General features: G+C 35.4%; 4 protein-coding genes across 5 annotated transcripts; 2 read left to right on the top strand and 2 right to left on the bottom strand.

The window, feature by feature from the left end:
• Positions 1-3,007: 3,007 nt before the first annotated feature.
• LOC114711382 (probable protein phosphatase 2C 40) lies at positions 3,008-6,776 on the top strand. The gene is made up of 4 exons (XM_028895770.1): positions 3,008-3,224; positions 4,581-5,675; positions 5,922-6,186; positions 6,507-6,776. The coding sequence occupies exons 2-4, from the start codon at positions 4,590-4,592 to the stop codon at positions 6,632-6,634; spliced, it is 1,479 nt and encodes a 492-aa protein (XP_028751603.1). The 5' UTR covers positions 3,008-3,224; positions 4,581-4,589; the 3' UTR covers positions 6,635-6,776.
• Positions 6,777-9,612: 2,836 nt separating this feature from the next.
• On the bottom strand, positions 9,613-11,276 carry LOC114711383 (probable xyloglucan galactosyltransferase GT19). Its single transcript, XM_028895771.1, has one exon. The coding sequence runs from the start codon at positions 11,171-11,173 to the stop codon at positions 9,830-9,832; it is 1,344 nt and encodes a 447-aa protein (XP_028751604.1). The 5' UTR covers positions 11,174-11,276; the 3' UTR covers positions 9,613-9,829.
• Positions 11,277-12,843: 1,567 nt separating this feature from the next.
• LOC114711424 (vesicle-associated membrane protein 724-like) lies at positions 12,844-15,898 on the top strand. Its single transcript, XM_028895822.1, has 5 exons — positions 12,844-13,232; positions 14,411-14,552; positions 14,656-14,776; positions 15,320-15,382; positions 15,466-15,898. Exons 1-5 carry the CDS (start codon positions 13,043-13,045, stop codon positions 15,619-15,621), a joined length of 672 nt encoding a protein of 223 aa, XP_028751655.1. The 5' UTR covers positions 12,844-13,042; the 3' UTR covers positions 15,622-15,898.
• Positions 15,899-16,937: 1,039 nt separating this feature from the next.
• On the bottom strand, positions 16,938-18,786 carry LOC114711442 (60S ribosome subunit biogenesis protein NIP7 homolog). 2 transcript variants are annotated; one of them, XM_028895847.1, is made up of 2 exons: positions 18,246-18,786; positions 16,938-17,227 (listed from the first exon to the last, which is right to left on the bottom strand). In XM_028895847.1, exons 1-2 carry the CDS (start codon positions 18,776-18,778, stop codon positions 17,221-17,223), a joined length of 540 nt encoding a protein of 179 aa, XP_028751680.1. In that variant the 5' UTR covers positions 18,779-18,786; the 3' UTR covers positions 16,938-17,220. The 2 variants fall into 2 exon arrangements, with proteins under 2 accessions (XP_028751680.1, XP_028751679.1); XM_028895846.1 differs by lacking the exon at positions 16,938-17,227 and having other exon boundaries at positions 18,078-18,786.
• Between the last annotated feature and the right edge of the window lie 214 nt (positions 18,787-19,000).

Here is a 19,000-nt window from a genome sequence, read left to right as displayed (position 1 = left end):
ACACTTGTGTGGCTTAGCTTTTTTCTAAATGAGTTTTTTGGGTAAAATCCATTGAAGCTAATTCATGGAGCTTTTGTAAGGTACCGACGTGCCGAGGAGAGAGAAAAGATAAGAATGAGAATAGGATGATATTATCTATCTTTAATGTATTTAATTTAAAAATATTAAAAAAATTAGTTAAATTAATTATTTGTAATAAATTAATATTATCTTGTCTAAAATATTATTATTAATCATATATATTAAACTTACCCATTAAAGATAAATAAAATCATTTGAAAATAAAATATTACAAACAAAATAGATCAGGACCTTTATATTACCTATTTTTATAATTTTAATTTTAATTTTTTTTAGAATTATCACATTATATACATAATTATTTAACAAAACATATATATCTTTTTCAATCATTTTACATCTATACTTACTTTTTTATTATCTATCTAAATAAATTTTAACTTTTTAAACCGAATTCATATAAATATCAATCTAAATATAAATCATATTATACAGATTTTTATTCTAATTTAAATTTATAAAAATCAGTTAAAATAAAAAATTATTTTTATTACTGCTAATCTAAATACACCGTGCTCTGAGACTCGGTGATGTGTCTGTACCTCTCACACGTGAATGAGTGGACGGTGTGGCGCGGGACTGTGGGCACTGACCCTCTGTTTTGGCCCGTTGATGCCCAGTGGCCAGTTGCCGACCTTTTCTTTATTTTCCAAATTGCATATGCAACCTTTTGTCCTCGTGGTCCTTCTAAAATGTTCAATGAAAACTATAATCTTGTTCTCCCCTTTTTATCAATACATCAAATATATTTTCCATTTTTTTATCCAAAAAAAATGATTTATATGAACACATCTCCAAGTTTTAATTAAGAGTTAATATCCCTTTTAGTTCCTAAAATTTAATCTCATTTTAATTTTAATCTTCTAAATTTGAAATCATTGATTTTAATTCTTAAAATTTTAAACCAATACTGTTGGTCTTTAAAATTTGACTTTATTTTGATCTAATTTAATATTTTTGATATTTGAAACAAGGATCAAAACTAAATTAAGGTTAAATTTAAGAGGCCAAAATCATTGGTCTCGTATTTTAGATATCAAAACTAAAACAAGATCAAATTTTAAGAACTAAAGATGATTTTGACCCTTTAATTAACATTATGATCATTACTATGTTTTAAATCGGTGTGCAGCATAAACAGTACTCCCTCTAGGCGTATATATCAGATATAAATAACTAAAACAAATACATAGATGGAATAATTAATTAATAAGTTAAAGATAATGAATATGTAGAAAATACATTTTGTTTTTTAAAATACGCTTAGATAAAAAAAAAAAAGTGGGAAAAGGAGCAACTGATATAATTATATAATAGTATGTAATTGATGGAGACAAAATAAAAAAAACATATTAATATTTGTTGTCATTATTTAAGTATATATCTTATAAATAAGATCCAAGATCATTCCCCAAAATTATATATATATATATATATATATATATATCATAAATAGAACTGATGAAGGGAGTAATAGTTATACCAATCTGTGTCACCCAGAACATAAATCCAATATACTATTTTTTTAGGCCAAGTTCAACATGCCACTTATACCTTATATATAGTGAGTTTTCTTTATAAAATTTATGTGATATATAAATTATTTTAATTATTATTCCCCTTAATCATCATTATTTATTAAAATGCGGGCGTGCATTTTTTCCCAAAAAAAAACCCTAAATGTCTTGATCTGTGATGGAAGAGGGAAGCTGCTGATTAGATGATAATGGCGCCAAATGAAACTGCCTGTTACTCTGCAAAATGGGGTTTGAAATGCCCATCCAATCCGTGATGCCCCGCTTTTTTTTTTTTTTTTAATATATATATATCTGTTCTGATATAAATAAAATAAAATAAAATAAATCTTGCAAGGTGTACTTGTGGAGCAACAGTAGCTGTAAAATCCTTTTTGTACGAAAATTTGTTATGATTTTAAAATAAAATTGTTAAGAAATTTTTATTAGAAAAAATTCTAAAAAAATACCTTTAAAATTTTAAATTTTAAATCAGTTTTGTTCACTATACTTTAATTGCAATTGACAGAATTTGAAAAATAAAAGACAATATTTTTTATTTAAAATTTTAAAATTCTAGACATATTTTTTTATATTTTTTTAATTAAGATACACTCCACGGATTCTTAATGTAAAATCTATGTCTAATCTAAACTGAAAAATAAGTTTTATGTTAACAGTGAAAGGAGGAGTATTTATTGGTATCAACAGGAAATCTATCTAGTCTTGTTGGACAATGAATTAAATTATATATAATTTAGAATGTAGAAATAAAAAAATAAAAAAATAATTATTTCTTCGATTTTAAATTTTGAAGTTAGTCAAGAAATTAATTTTAATCATAAATATAAGATATTAATTAATTTTTTAATTTTTATTATTTTTTAAAATTCATTTAGTTTATAAACTCATATAAAATCTAATTTTATATAGAAAAACTTTAATAGATTAAGTTACATGCATTTAAATTAAATATTTTATCTATTTTTTAAATTTATTTTAATTAAATTAATTAAATAGCCAGAATATTTATTTATGAGTGACCAAATGTTACATAATCTCTCTAAAATACTTTTATATATTATCATACTATATATCTATCTATAAACAAGACAAATTAGTTAAGAGAAAACCAATAGATATAAATATTTTAAGATGGTTTAGTCACTTTTTTAATGACCTGAAATTAATTTTTATAGTAAGAATTAGAGTTAATATTAAATATTAATGTTTCAAAAAATAAAACATATAATCCTCGGAAAACTTGAAGGCTATAAGTATCTTGATATAAAATATTTTTTAGTATAAAATACTAGCAAGCTGGGACAGCGAGGAATATAAATACGAGTAGGGAAATAGAGGCGTGGATTGTCGTCGCTGTCCGTTACAAAGCAAAACGTCAGCCAACGAAAAATTCCTTTAAATTTGGCCAAAGCGCCTACCCTTCTCAGCTCTATACCATCCAATTCTCCTGAAAGCGAACCCCGATTTCTGCGTATCACTCTCCTACGGATTCTCCTCCCCAGTCTCCACGTTTCCGCCGAATTCCCCTCCCATAGATCTTCCTTCGCTTCATTTTGAACTCGCTCTTTATCTGCTCTCTCACTGCAGGTTGTTCCGAATCTACTGGTATGTATTATTAATATCTACTTCTGAGCTTCCCTTCCTGTTTTTGTCTCTGGATTGTTCGAATCTATTGCTGTGTATGTATTGTGAATACTGCTGCACAAGTTTCCCTTCCTTGTTTTGTATTTGATGCCTCCAGCTATATATTGCTCGATTGGGCATGAGAACGGAAGGTAAGGATAATATTTGTTCTGTTTTCTAAAAGAATGTAGTAGTAGCTGTAAGGAAGCATTTCGAATAGAAGTTATTGTTCAGGTGAATCTTGAAGTATTACTGAATGAGAACATACATACATAGATTGGCTTTGATACAATTTCACCTCATGTTGCTTATGGTCTCGTTAATTGGATTCTCTAAGCGTCCGCCTATAGGTGTATTGAGGTATTTGTTAGCATCACTGAAACTCTCGGGAAAAAGGAGTTACTGCGGGCAAATTGGACTCTAGAGTTTTTAATGCTCATAATATTGCTGCTGCTTTTTCTTTCTTTCTAAAGAATGACGTGCTATCTGTCTCCTTTTCATTTGGCTTTATTAGGGGCATAGAGAGAGAGAGAGAGAGAGAGAGAGAGAGAGCTTTTGCTTAATTCGTGACCATATCAATTCTATGTTGATCTTTTGGGAGAAGGGCTGGTCTGGAAAGAAAATATCCTGATGTCAATCATAGCAATTACTTGCCATTGTATTTCAGATACCATAAATCATTTGCGATATCACCATGATCGGACTGATATTCCTTTTTCTTAATTTTTTTTAATTTCTCCCTTGAAGCCTAAATGCATGAGGTCCTACACGGTGGGATTTGCGGCTGTATTATTTAAAATGGTAAAATTTTTAAGAACCTCCTACTAGGTTGCTGAAAAATTCTGTCTGTATTTTGATTACTCGAAGAGTCTTTGTTAAATCAGTCGAAGTCTTGAGTTTTCTTCCTATACTTTTACTTAAAGAATTCAGCCAAAATTTTAGTTAGTTTTCAGTTAGATCTCTCATGTTGGTTACCTCAGTATTTCTGTGTGACTGCTCGCTATTTCATATGGATAACTCTGATGTTTCTATTGGTTTTGAGGATAGTTCCTCGCTGCTTATGTGATTCGGGATTCAAAATTTATTGAATGCACACTTGATTTGGGTATTTTGTAAATATATGAATCATGCATTCTATGATATGATTTTTTAATGATAAATTGGCTGCTTGCTAGTTGATTTAAATTGCTTTGATATTGTTCAACAATATGCAAATGATCTTGTTAGTTTGATAGTTTGGCTGCTCGGTGCATTCCATGAGATTGTTCAATAAGTCTTCTTCCGTTTATATGTAAAAATTTGGTGGTGTTAGTGTTGACAACAGGTTTCTTATTACAGGAGAAAAGCATGGCTAGTTCTGGAGGGGAACTTGAAATAAGTTTTGGCTATCAATGCAATAGTAATAGAGCTTCCTCTTCTAATTTAATCGATAGCTATAAAATCCTGCCTTCACTACGTAAAACAAGCAGCTTCTCTTGCTTATCTGGTGCAGCCTTAAGTGCCAATGCTACATTAGCCAACACTAGCATATGCGATGGTGTCATAGGAGGAGAAATTCTTCCAAGCTGGGACTCTCCTAATATGTTTCGTAAGGTAGCCTCTTCTTCAAACCTTTCAAGGTTGGACATGTTGTCATCCTCTCTCCAAAGCACTTTGTCAAATTTAAGTTGCAGTCCGTCCACCTCGAGCAATATGCTTGAACATGACTCTTGCACAGTAAAATCCACGATTGCTCCTTCCAGAAGTGAAGGTTTTCTTAATGCTATGGAAGTACAAGTAGCAGGAGGAGCTGCTGGTGAAGACAGAGTTCAAGCAGTTTGTTCCGAAGAGAATGGGTGGCTTTTTTGTGCTATTTATGATGGCTTTAATGGGAGAGATGCAGCTGACTTTCTGGCCGGTACCCTGTTTGATACCATTTCATCTTATTTTAGCAAGTTATATTCAGAATTGGAGACAGATTCTATCAGTACTTCTAACAACATGGGTTTGGATGGATCAGTCCAACATAAGTTGGATGATAGCCTTCATAATTGTGACGAAAAATCATTTTCAGATGGGGTACTTGATTGCCTACAGCGTGCTCTTAGGCAGGTTGAGAATGATTTCCTACACATGGTTGACCAAGAAATGGAGGATCGCCCAGACTTGGTTTCGATTGGATCTTGTGTTTTACTTGTGCTTCTTCATGGGAATGAATTGTATACACTTAATCTTGGTGACAGCAGAGCAGTGTTGGCAACAAGCGATTGTGAATCAAATGGGGATGGAAAACTCAAAGCTATCCAGCTTACAGATAGTCACACTGTTGAAAATGAAGCCGAAAGAGCTCAGCTTCTGGCTGATCATCCTGATGATCCTATGACCATTGTATCAGGAAGAGTGAAAGGGAAACTGAAGGTTACCCGCGCAATTGGAGTTGGCTACTTGAAAAAGGTTAAAATTCCATCTCTTTATATTTGAACCAGATGTTTCCGAAAGTTTTTAATAGGGATTATTCACAAGAATGTCTTCATATATGTATATAACTATAATTATTTAGAAGCTGCCAGCGGCAACAAAGAGTGAATGATTTAGTCATCTATTGTTCTGGATTTTACTTATGATCAACCCCTTCATTGCAATTATAAATATCTTACCCCACCAAGCAATTATTTTTTCTTATTTTTTATTGGCATGCAGAAAAGTCTGAATGATGCATTGATGGGGATCCTTCGGGTTCGTAATCTTGTAAGCCCTCCATATATTTCTGCTGAACCATCGTTAGGTGTGCATAAGATCTCAAGTTCTGATCATTTCGTCATAGTGGGGAGTGATGGTTTATTTGATTTCTTCAACAATGACGAAGCAGTGGAGCTTGTAGAGTCTTATATCCAGAGCAACCCTTCTGGTGATCCAGCAAAGTTTCTTGTCGAGCAGCTTCTATCAAAAGCAGCTGATTGTGCAGGTAAATTTTGAAAATCCCAACAACCCATGCTAATTTCTATATTACCCCCAAGAAACAAGTTTTCTCTAGGCACAATTCTGGTCCACAACGTCCGAGCTCAAACTATTCATTCGATCATGAAATACAAGTTTGTCGAGGCCTTCTGGCCTAATGACACTAAGCACCTCTTTTCAAGTTTTTCTTAAATGTGAGGTTGCAAATTATAAATAATGCAATTATTTCGTCAAATTTTGTTTAATGTACGAGAGAACCGGTGCAAACGTTGTCTACGTCGTTCTTGTGATTTCATTTGATCAGTTTACAAAGTGATGTTGGTGCAGGTTTCAGCATGGAAGAGTTGATGAATGTTCCGGCGGGAAGGAGGAGGAAGTACCATGACGATGTAACCGTAATTGTGATCATCCTTGGCACTAATCAGCGGACTTTAAAGGCATCAACTTGTATATGAGTTTCTCTATTATTTAAGTGTGAAATGAATGTACTTGATGAAGCATGCCCCAGGTTTGATGTGTATAAAATAGAGACGTCTTAGTCAGCATTACCCAACACTAAATATTTAACGGAAAAAAAAAAAAGCATGCTTTGATAAATATTTTTTTAATAATTAAATATAATAGAAATCCTTCCGTGTAGTCGTATTATCATGGCTGAGATAAATGGCTGCGTCTTTTAATGAAAAATGGTTACGTAAGTTTGATTAGATGCTTGGTGATGGGGCCGAAAGCGACGTCTCCATGTCTCTTAGCGAGGAGCTAAAGCCACAGCATCTTTTGCTCCTCCGTTAAGCCTCTGTCTTGTCGCTTGCGAACCCAGCCATGCATATGACGTTATTTTTTTAATAAAAAATTACTTTTTCATAAATAAATCACGAGACTTCAGTCCTTTATTTGGGACCACGAATAATTTTCTCAATTTTATTTTCAAAAGTTCTTCATCGTCTGATTCCAAGAACCTGTTGAATCTTAATTTAAATCATGTCTGGTGACCTCTGCAAAAACATGGCCCATACGAATTCACAAACACATGGGGTTCTCTTTAATTTGTTGTCCCCATTCATAAAATTTAAATTCAACTTTTTATTTACAACAAATCAGTTTCTTGTTACTCAAATAAAGAAATGTTGGTAAAAAAAAAAAACGATTTCTAACTATTTAGGAACAAAACAGAAAACCTAACCAAAAGAAAAAGGGGGAAACAAATGGGAAGTGGCCACCTAATCTTACAAAATGTATGATTTTTGTTCTTGCGAAATCCACATGATTGCTTGCAGTATGCAGAATGCAGACACAATATTATATGTGTGCGTGTGTAGTCAAACGCCTAATAGACGTCAGAGAGATCATTCACTATCTACGAATTTGAAGACAAAAGTGACATATAGTGGATTTTTCAATGCAATCCAGATCTTCGGCATCACCATCCTTTTTATAATTAGTTAAACAGTTTGGTCACTATAGTACATTTTCCCCAAAAACATTTTTAGTTTTAGGGAAGACCGAAACAAAGATAGGAATGCTCAAGTCATATGAAATGTAAAAACCTATAGTTTAGCCATTTAAAATATTAATCCCAAAGTTTAACCTTAGTCCTTATAATATTGTGTTCTACATTGTAAGGATCAAAATTTTAAATGGTTCAAAGGGATCAGTTGCACCGAATCAAAATTCATAAATGTAATTTTAACCAAGTCAAAATTGTGAGGATTAAATTGTAGCTAGTTAAAGTTTAGAAGCTAAGCTATAATCATGTCAAAACTATAACCGCCAAATGATTAATTCCCTCACATATATTCATGGTACATTCGAATACATCGGTGGAAGTCCCATCTCAACACTCTGTCTCTGTCTCTGTTTCTCTCTTCACTATTTCCTACCCAACAATCTCAAGAATGATTTCATCCACCATGAAAGCCTCAATCAGTGAACTGTGATTATACTGATTAACCCCGACAACAATCAATCCCCAACACTTACCACTGACTGTCACTGTCAAACTCGTTTTATGTGGGCCACCACAGCCCCATTGATTCTCAACATTTACCCCAATAAAGGTCAACATCTCACAGTTATGTTGCCACCCACTCTTAATAATAAGATTACCACCTAATCCACCATCCACCAAATTTGGTAACAAATCACCATGAAGAAATAATTACTCAAAATGCAAGAAAACAAAAAGAAAATGCATATCATGGAAAGGAAGAAGAATAATAGTCGAAGTGTTCTCACCTTTGTCATAATCAAAAATCAAGCAGAAGCTGGTTCTCTCTCAGAAGATTCATGTTTTAAGAAGAATAATAGTCGAAGTGTTTCAGCATCTTATTTCAATAGTATTCTAATATCATCAGACAAGCATAAATACTAACATACAAACTAATACAGTAGCCTGACTAATATGTGTTTTCACATTAATATATCACTCCAAAGGAGCAGGTAAAAAGGGCAAAACTAGCGGTTACATGAGTTTTAAAGCATGCATTTTTCTTGAATGGCGATTATCTAATCTAAATATACTTTTCTCACTCGCAAAGCTGGAATGTATTGAATAATTATCAAGGGTAGTGATCTACTTATAAAACACAACAGAGATGATAAATCATATGAAACACCAGCATCTAGTTCAATCTTTCTCTCTCATTTCTGTAGATTAGTTATCTAATCAGTAATCACATTATCTAGGACAAACTGGATGCATAATTTTATTCCTCAGAACCATCAGTCTTCCATGCAAAAGTATGACATCAAAATGAAATTCAGCGGGTTATTGATTCAAGTTTGTCCAGATAAGTTACCTAGCAAGAGGAAAGAATTTTGTGCAAACTGGAAATAAGGCATAAGATTTGAATAAAACATTACCCGCTTTCTGAAATTCGCATTAAAATATATTTCATAGACAACCAAATTTCATCCACTATACTATATAACTGTGTGCTTAATGAAGGTAGAACTTAGTAAACCTCAGACCTTAACCTTTCTAAACATATTCATCACATTTTGCTGGTTTCATGAATCTCCATATTTCTATACTCAGAATAATCACATGACGATGGGGTGGCAAATGACTCTAGGGAATGAATAATCACCAATTAAAAAGACATAATGCACACTCATCACCAGCAAAAATGCATTTTTTCTTGCTACATTACTGGGTTCCGTAGACTTGTAATTATGGCAAACATACATAAAAACAGAAAACCACAAAAGATTTAAAGTACAAGCAAAACCTTCAATAATTTTTAGGTTAGCCCAAGGAAAAATCACAAGCACGGTTCTCAAAAGTCCAAACCCTACTTCCATATCCATATGAAAGAATTCTAGGACCTAGCATGGGCATAATAAGCAGATCAATTTTTAACCCCAAACCTTGCCATATCCATGATCTCTTTTGAGGCAAATCCACCAGATAAGATACAGACGAGATACAGGGGAGCTACAACTTTGATAGAATTGGTTCGCTATTTCATATATCTTCTACAAAGATAGTTCAAAACGAATAGTACCAGGAAATGCCTCGAAACCTACGTATTATTACCAATAAAAGCTCTATGATTTAATCTAGAATCTATAGTAGATAAATTAGGTAAAGAAGGAATGAAGAAGTAAAAGCAACCAAAATTATAATTACATTGAAGAGAGATGTCAGGTCACAGAGCCAAATTGAGTTCTTGAAGTCTCGTTTGAATTCTCTGCAGTGTGCCATCAATTGAGACATCAAAAGCATCTTTCTTAGTTCTGAGACCAGGTGAACTATTATGCCTCCTGTACATAACTCTGGGAATCATCTCCAAAACCTTCTCCCTCATCCTTCTAACTCTGCCTCTAGAAATGCCTCGCAACACATCGAAAATCCTCACCCCTTTGAACACCACATCCTCCTTCGGTATAAACACCGAGAAGCTCTCGAATTCGTTCTCTGGCAAATGCCAGTCGTACTGCGATTTCGCCGATTGATCCTCGAAAAATACCGGGATACATCCAGCTAGAAATCCATCAAACGTCGACCTACGAGTCGGAGTATCCCCAGGAGGTTGCAGGCAGAAACTTGCTTGCAACATTGGCCTCATGTACTTTATAGGATCATGCTCACAAATTCCATTAGAGCAATCAACAAGGTCACAGAGTTTCGTATAGCCACCATATAAGGTTGAGTTTGCAGTGTTATTCTCGCACTCATTCCTAATGCTTCGCCGGATATTAGGCGTGGCGGAGACCCCTCCGCCTCCGGCAAACATCGCCAAAGCGGTGCGTTTCGAACGCCTCGCCCTCTGAATCCAAGACTCCAACAGCTCGAGATTTGGCGGATGAAACGACGTCGGATAAGGGACCCCGTGTTCTTGCCACGGCCAAGCACGAGACTCCAATGTCAAAGCCGTTACATTGTAAAACTGCGGCAACTCCAGAAACGAAGTCCCCCATATGGGTGGATCATTCTCCAAGGGCTGCGAGAAATCCCACGCCGGCCGAGCCATCACCAGGAAATGGTCGTGACCCATGTGCCGATTCCAGATTCCGGGCTCGTCCTCTTGCAGAAACTCGAACAATTCGAGTCCGTGCTCGGCGCTAGAGTTAACCTCCGGACCGTAGAGATAACGCAAAGCGTCGAGGCTAGCATAGTAGGGAAGGTAAACCGCGTTAGCAGAAAATGGATCTTCTGTGAGACATGGATATTCCAGCATACGGCGGTGGAATATGAGTTCAAGCATCAACGGGTCGGTGCGATACCAACTATAAGAGCGGTTATGGGTTTTCTGGCCAAGGCCATGATTGGCCAAGTAAGGGCAAAAGTTGTCAAAAAGCGGGTATTCGGAGCAATTCATGAGCAGATCGAGGTTGAAGCGCGGTGGGAGGCTCCGGAGGTAGATCCAACGGTTGTCGCAGCTGTCTTCGTCGGATTCATCCCTGGAAGTAGCTTGAGAGAAAGTCAAGCAGAAGAAGAAGGAGAATAACAAGAGGGTGATAAAAACAAGGCTGGGCAAGCAGGAAGCCATGGGAGAAATGTGGATTTTTACAGAAATGAAGAAGAGAAGATGCTATATGGGAGTAGCAATGCAAACAAATTGGAAGCTTTTTGATTTTTGATTCACCATGATGGTGAATTCTGGGTTTAATCTCCTTCCTGTCCCTACTCTCTTTCAGAAGCAGAGGAAAAATTTACAACAAGGCTGTTACTTTCTTACCATGGAAGGAGTGATATAGTGCTTGTCGTTGTCCTTTTAGTTTTGGTCGTAATTGTGAACAGTGAGCATATATTGCAATCAGAAAAAAAATACATTTTCTTGAAAAAATTAAGAGCAGAGAGAGGGGGGGCGTGAGGGAGTTTAGCGGCGGAGAGGGTTTTGAGGTTTGACGTGGCAGAGTTTGACCGGGTAGTTGTCGGTGGTGGAAACACCGGCTCAGGACATGTCACAACAGAACGCTCTGCACTGCCACCAGATGCGGCGTCGTCTTGACACCAAACTCATGGCCCGTTTGAGGGAAACCTGGAAATGGATTTGATTACCATGCAAAAAATTTGAGGAATGGACATTGGACATTATCATTTATAATTTGTGAAATAAAATATTTTATTATAGAATTATAATTGCAGTAAAAAATTAATGTAAGAAAAATTAATTTTGTATTAACCTTTAATTTCAACTAAATAGGCGCCTCTACATATTTATATGGAATTTAAATAGTGGGTTACATCATTCATAACTTTTAATCTGTTTGTTTTATTATTCAAATATTCATTTGATATAAAATTAATATAATTCTTATAGTTTCATATATTACTTAAATTTAAAAAAATTAGTCACGTCATTTGCATCTTATTATTAATAGCATAAAAATTTTCAACCCAATACAATAAGAAAATTATGTTCATTTAATTTTTTATCTGATGAATATATTGCATCATGCTATTCATTGTGTCAATTGTGAAATAGTTTTTTTTTAATAAAATAATTCTATTTTTAAACATGTAGTAAGTTAGGTGATATGGTATATTAACGTAAAAAATGGCCCGACAAAATTAATATATTTAAAAAATTGTCCAATTAAAACGGGCAGGCCCAAAAAAAAAATCAAGAGTTTTGAAAAAGATATATAAAGTAAAGTAAACAAAATCTAAACCTTAGTTATTTTCTTATGCTGTGAAAGGGGATAATGAGAATGGATTGTTTCTATTTGGCATGAGAATATGTTTGTAAAGCGTACCCAAGGCATTCAATACTAAAAATTGGCAAAAACAAAAGAAAGCAAAAAAAAAAAAATCACTTTGTTCCTTGCTTAGTTATCTAGTGCTGAATATAATATTAATTTTTTATAAAGAATATAATTTTATTAAACAAAGTGATAAATATAACAAATATTATTTAAGAAATAATTTTAAAAAATGTTTCTCCCCACCTAATTAGCCGGAGTTAAAAGGGGTAGGAAGAAATGAGCAAAAACGGGAAAAGGTAAATGACATGGTGCTTTGCTTTCCTACCTTACCTTGAAAAGAATTCATCAATATGTGATATTGCTTTTAATGATCATAATTTGCAAGTTGGATTTTTTTTAATAATTAAAGGCTTCCCCGCCGAAAGCACTTCTCTTAAATGCCGGGGGCTCATTCGCTTCAGATCTAAGTTCATACTTGTTTCATTTCAATACTCATTTTTTTCGCATTCTCCTGCTTCCTTTTTTGATCAACGAAAAATCTAAAGTTTACATTGTTTGTCCCATTTTTGTAATATATTTAACGTTCCATCTACCATCTTTGTATTTTTTGTAAAATTGCCAACATAGAGCAGAGGAGCCACCCATCTCTCTGCCTCTCTCTCTCTCTCTCTGGGTATCTACAGGTGAGCTCGTAGTGGTCTCAGAGAGCAATGGGCCAGGAGTCATTTATATATAGCTTTGTCGCTCGGGGGACGATGGTCTTAGCTGAGTACACTGAGTTCACCGGCAACTTTCCGGCGATTGCAGCTCAGTGTCTTCAGAAACTACCTTCCTCCAATAACAAGTTCACTTATAATTGTGACCACCACACCTTCAATTTTCTACTCCAGGATGGTTACGGTAATCCTACACTTCTCTGATCTCTCCCTCCCTTCATCTCTCTTCACTCAGCTTTTTCTCCCTCTCGCATGTCTGTGACAAGAAACAACTCTTGTCAAAGAAAATGGAATGGAAGTTGAATTTCTTTTTGAAGTACTGGATCTGGTTTTGGAACGGACTTGACTTACTCTGGGGCCGTTCACTCGGCACAATGATTTCCGTTTTTTGGTTCTGTTTGGCCGTTTGATTTTAACTTTCCAAACTTTGTTTGCTTTTATGTGTTCTGTCATGGATGTTGTTACCTGCCCATCCAACTACTGAAGAAGATAATGAACGAGAAGTAGAATTTGGATTTTGGAAGTCGAATTAAGTTTTGTTGCTCTGTAGCATTCGGTGTACGCAAGTTTATTTTGCATGGCTCTACCAGGACAAAGAATTCTGCTTTGAAATTTATAGTCCCTTTTGTTGCTTTAATTATAAATGAAGAGGCATTTACCACTGATCAATGAAAATTATGGAGACGCTTTTGGATGTGTCTGCATGTGTGTTCATTTTTATTGTCAAAGAAAGAAGAAAAATTAGTTCTTTCCCATGATTGGATTCTCTTTGACGTTGAAAGTTTTCGTTTTTCTTTTACTATGCAGCCCATACATCCTTGATTGATAACACGTTTGTATCATTAGGTGATGAACATTGCTAGAAATAGCTGGCTTGAGAGTTACTCAGTATTTTGTCGCAACATCCTTGTACAAACCCATGCTATTGCTTCACTTCAATGTTATCCTTTGCTGCCCTTAAATCTTGAGATACCAGATATCTTGGTAGGACATGAATCATTTCGTCTATCCCCGTATGGAAACCATGCTACAATAAGTCTTCAAACAAAATTTATCTTGAGACTAGAGTTGTGATAAAACTTACTGTTGAGAACTTGAGATACTTTTGGCGCTGGCTTAGGGAGCAATAAAAATGCATGGCCACTTTCATGATTGCACGATGACAAATATGTGATTGTTATCTCCTAGAGTTGGTGCCTTACTTTTGTTAGAACCTATTACTGCCACTTCCATAACCTCCACAAGTTATATTTTGACTTCATTGGATATTTTGCCATACTGCTGAAACTCTAGATTTACTTCATCATTAAGGTGCACACAACGACAACTTATGCTTGACTTCATGAACTGGGATTCTTGCAGCTTACTGTGTTGTTGCAAAGGAATCTGTTAGCAAACATATCTCTATTGCTTTTCTAGAACGCGTCAGAGCAGACTTTAAGAAAAGATATGGTGGTGGAAAAGCAGATACAGCTGTTGGCAAAAGTCTCAACAAGGAGTTTGGGTATCCTCATTTCTTCCTAAGCCCTTCGTTCATATCCTAATGCATGGGTAGAAAAGTTTGTTTCCAAAGATGAATCATATCGTGAATGAATGTGCAATTGCAGACCTGTTATGAAAGAGCATATGAAGTATATCATAGACCACGCTGAGGAGATTGAAAAGCTAATAAAAGTGAAGGCTCAAGTTTCAGAAGTTAAAAGTATAATGCTAGAGAACATCGACAAGGTACCTTAACTTTTCAAGTGTAAAATATGGAAATAATTCTGTACTTCATTCATTTCCTTGTGCAAATGTCTCTATGCATCCTTCTTTAACCTCGTGTTCACTGCAATTCAATGGTTTTCTCTCTTTTAAGAAAGGTTTTGAGGCGAGGAGAGTTTTAGTTCATTGAGTTGCTATACCAGTCACTGGACTTCTTTGCTGTGAAAACTCCATCTTTCTGCTGGCCACATTTTACTTCCCTCGTAGCAATGAGAGTGGTTGGTAAAGCGATGCACATCTATGCTTAATTGTTCTCCGTCCTGCCAGTATTACTGGGGACAACTTGTAATGGAAGATCAATAACTCTTCCTGTAACTGATGAATTAAGCTTCTTTTGATCCTTGTCACACTTGCAAACTTGTGTCATCATGAAATTTCTTTGCATGGATCAATGCTTTTTCACATGTTCCCCATTTTCTATTGGGATGCAATATTTGAAGTTTCATTATGATTGGATGCTTGTTTGTATTAAGTTGTGATCTTTATTTTCATGGAACATCCTTTCAGGCTATTGACAGAGGAGAAAGTCTAACCATTCTTGCGGACAAGACAGAAACATTGAAGTCACAGGTTAGTTGACTAAGGGTAGACAGCTAACCTTTCAACTTATATGTTTTCTACTAAGGCTGAGAGCCACGTGTGTTTATTTTTAGGCCCAAGAGTTCAAAAAGCAAGGAACACAGATCCGTCGCAAGATGTGGTATCAGAATATGAAAATCAAGTTGGTTGTTCTCGGAATTTTGTTGTTTTTAGTCCTCGTTATCTGGCTATCTGTTTGCCATGGATTTGACTGTACAAATGACCCATGATCTCTCAGTTTACATATAGGTTCTTTTTAAGGATGTCTAGATACAGTAAATAGGGAAGAAAATCTAGTTTTACGGGGGATTTTGGCCGCTAAAAAGAAAATGTTTCCTACCATCTTTGCTCGCCGGGATCGTTTATAGTATTTACAAGTTCTTAAAGATAGGAAGGAGAATGTCACTATATCATGTGTTGAATTGCGCCTTTTTTTTTTTCCCCCTATTGCTATATTTGTCTTATAATTTTGATTTTAAACCAAGTGATTTTGGCTTCCCCACTGAAGGGTGTTTTGTTCATTAGTAATTTTCTGTTGTGACAACCATGTAAACTAGATTCTGAGCAGGGTTGGGTCTGAGAAGTGAAGCTCTTGTATTACTCCTTTTCATTTTCTTTTTTTTTCCCGGTGACATACTCCTTTTCTTTTTCCCAATTCATTAGAGTCGAATTAGTTTTTATTCATTGTTTATTTATCGGAATAGTTATTAGTTACAGTAAATATTAACAAATTCCAAATTACTTGCGTTTTTATTGTTAGTACATGCGTTCGCGGTCTTTGGTCATTTTTCGTATTGAAGCAGTCTCACTTGAGTTGGGTGCTGTTACCTTGTTGCCCTATTGGAATTGCCTCAAGAATGTGTTTGTTTTAGCCCTCAAACACGACGCTTTTGCCTTCCAATGAGGCTCCAAGTCTTTCAATGCCATTGAAATATGAGCCTGAAATCACAAGACGACTTTAAATAAGGAAGATCAAGACTCGATGAAATCATTATTTGGTTGTCTTGATAGGATATTACAATACGAAATCAATCAAAGTTTTTGTGAAGTATATAGTTTCTTTTTTTCATTGCTCTTTCTTGTGGAGGCAATCTTGTTCAAAGTAAACACCTCTTTCAGCCAGAATTTGAATTTTGATTGATCATACCATAGGAAACTAGTTCTTTCTGGGCTCAATTTGGAAGTATGTAGTTGCTCCTCTCTTTAGACTCAAAATAAAGGCCCAAAATAACAAAAGACTGCTAAATGTCGTATTGGATATCGATGTGATACTCTCTTTTGGTCAGACAAAATCTTTGGGTTCTTGGTATCATCACAAGGAACTAACTATAAAAAAATGAAGTATCTGATATTCATTGTGTTGGTTGGATTTGCATCTCTAATTACTATGTTTCTTTCCTAGTGGTGTGTAGTACAAGTATAAAGACCTCCTCCTCCCAAAAATGAATTAAAAAATTACTTAAGATAATGACAAATACGATAAAATGAGTGGTTAATAATGCATTAAACAATTTTATGCAAACGAATCTTTCACTGGGAAGAATAACAATTGAAATTTTGCTATTCCAGAGGACAAACCATAGATCATATTCTTAAGAATAACATTTTCTTCAAATTTTGCTGAGCTTCCTCGCCGGGTTTAGTGAGGGAAGATATATATGCTTGTTGCCTGTCAAAAAAATTCAGACAGTCTCTTGCAATTGTCTAAGCCGAACTCCAATAGTGAGAGAACTTTGAGCATGAAGGATGATCAATAGGGAAGATAATTGAAAGGCCGAGGGATGAGTAGCTGAGAGGCAGAACTGCTCCCAGCAATAATCTGACTGTTCTCAAGATAGATCATATTTAAAGACAATAAGAGGAGACACAACTAGCAATGGACATGGAACCAATTTCAATGCTCATTATTTAGATTGATATTGTCTTGTTCTTGCTGGAACTTTATTATTTTCACCAGTACGCCCGTATTATTTTTCTTTATTGGAACTTCTGACTGTTCTCTGGTTGAGAACTCTTTTAAGAGCCCTCTGAACCCAAAATAGTGGAGACTTCTAAATCCTTATAGCTTAGAGACAAAAATTAAATGATGGAGTAACCAAATAAACAAAGTCTTGAATTCTACATTTTGGGGACACTTAAGGCTAAAACTATATAAATAGAATATGTATGTAACAATTAACACGGTCAATAAATGTTCATATCACATTTCGGACATCACCTTCACCATGGTTACGTGAAACAAAAAAAAAAAAGGACGAAAGGAAAAAAAAAAGTTAGCAGATGGAAATTCAATTTAGCGACGCTCTGCAAAGTCCCAAAAAACAAATGGCAACACTCTTGAAACCACTACATACGAAAATCCAAATAACAAATCACAAACGTACGACAAGTTCATAAGAGTTCTGAATTAAATATGGTATTCATTTCAAGGGAGTAAGAAAAGATATAGAGTGCCTCAACTGGAATCCACAATGCATTGTCTTCCTTGCTCTTGAGGAGCAGAAACATTCAGGGGCTTTCAATGTAAAATGTAGATGTAGAAAGCATAATGATTCCAAAAATCCTTAACATAGAAAAGACAAGTAATTGAATTCATACAAGTAAAACGACATTGCAGGCACTAACATAGTCGAGGGGAAGACGAATATGGTTATAGTCACTGCAATATTCAACAAAACAAGAGTTCTCAGTGTAATACACAAGTTCCTAGTTGAATCAAAAACTCAGTGACCCGAATTGGATAAGACACTCACAAAAATTATAACAGTTATGCCCCTCTTTCTAACACCAATACTATTGCCCCAAAAAAAAAAAAACAAACTTTCAAAGCTCATCCTCCATCCTCAAATACTCGCCAATATCGGCCTGGTGAAGCACCACAATACCATTAGGGTCCAATTTCCTGCAATCCTGCGTGGACTTAGCAGCCACACCAAAACCCAACGGCACATCAGACATGGAAAACACCACAACCCCATCACCAGGCGAAATGCTCTCTGTGATCCTTCCCAAAGCACTCTTCAAAACATGATTCCCGTACAAGAAAGACATCTCAGACTGGGGTTTGAGCCAGACCTTGTGCTTAGCATTAGCAGCCAACAAGTTCAGAGCCTGAACTGTGAGATGAAAATTACCTCCGTGAGTGTATTTGCCGATGCAAGTGCCGAGAGAAACGAGGTTGGGTCGGGCTATATTGGTCGCCCGCTTGACGAGGGATTCGCTGACGTAGTAGATTTTGTTCTTGTTGAGGCGGAAGCAATAGCGGCCAGGGTTGGAATCGGGACCTTCATGGGAGGGATTTTCAACGATGTTCTTGAGGTTGTTTCCGACGAATTTGAAGAGCTTTTCGAACACTGCAGTTGTCTCAGCCTCGTCCAGCGGTCTCATCTCCGCCTACGAGAATCGTCCTCTTGCTGTTGAACTGTTTAGCTCTTCAGAGTTCAAACCCTAAACCCTTAAAAACGCACGGAGGAGGAAGGAGGAAAGCGCCGTCTCCGTTGGCCAGAAAGTAATGCGATATGTGTGTAAACAAATATATATATATATAATCTGTACCCAAAATATATACATATATATATAATAAAAAAGACAAATAAATAGGATAGAATT

The sequence above is a fragment of the Neltuma alba genome, unplaced genomic scaffold (assembly GCF_004799145.2).
Source record: "Neltuma alba isolate B1F8T4 unplaced genomic scaffold, ASM479914v2 tig00011289_pilon, whole genome shotgun sequence".
In the NCBI taxonomy this organism is placed as follows: Eukaryota; Viridiplantae; Streptophyta; class Magnoliopsida; order Fabales; family Fabaceae; genus Neltuma; species Neltuma alba.
The sequence above is the reverse complement of the archived record's forward strand: the minus strand, read 5'-3'. Positions and strand labels throughout refer to the sequence as shown.

Excerpts from the sequence above, each read along its gene's own strand:
- LOC114711382 (XM_028895770.1), top strand. The coding sequence starts at position 4,590 with ATGGCTAGTTCTGGAGGGGAACTTGAAATAAGTTTTGGCTATCAATGC. Across the intron at positions 5,676-5,921 it reads GAGTTGGCTACTTGAAAAAG|AAAAGTCTGAATGATGCATT; the intron begins GTTAAAATTCCA and ends ATTGGCATGCAG. Across the intron at positions 6,187-6,506 it reads AAAAGCAGCTGATTGTGCAG|GTTTCAGCATGGAAGAGTTG; the intron begins GTAAATTTTGAA and ends ATGTTGGTGCAG.
- LOC114711383 (XM_028895771.1), bottom strand. The coding sequence starts at position 11,173 with ATGGCTTCCTGCTTGCCCAGCCTTGTTTTTATCACCCTCTTGTTATTC.
- LOC114711424 (XM_028895822.1), top strand. The coding sequence starts at position 13,043 with ATGGGCCAGGAGTCATTTATATATAGCTTTGTCGCTCGGGGGACGATG. Across the intron at positions 14,777-15,319 it reads TGCTAGAGAACATCGACAAG|GCTATTGACAGAGGAGAAAG; the intron begins GTACCTTAACTT and ends ACATCCTTTCAG. Across the intron at positions 15,383-15,465 it reads CAGAAACATTGAAGTCACAG|GCCCAAGAGTTCAAAAAGCA; the intron begins GTTAGTTGACTA and ends GTTTATTTTTAG.
- LOC114711442 (XM_028895846.1), bottom strand. The coding sequence starts at position 18,778 with ATGAGACCGCTGGACGAGGCTGAGACAACTGCAGTGTTCGAAAAGCTC.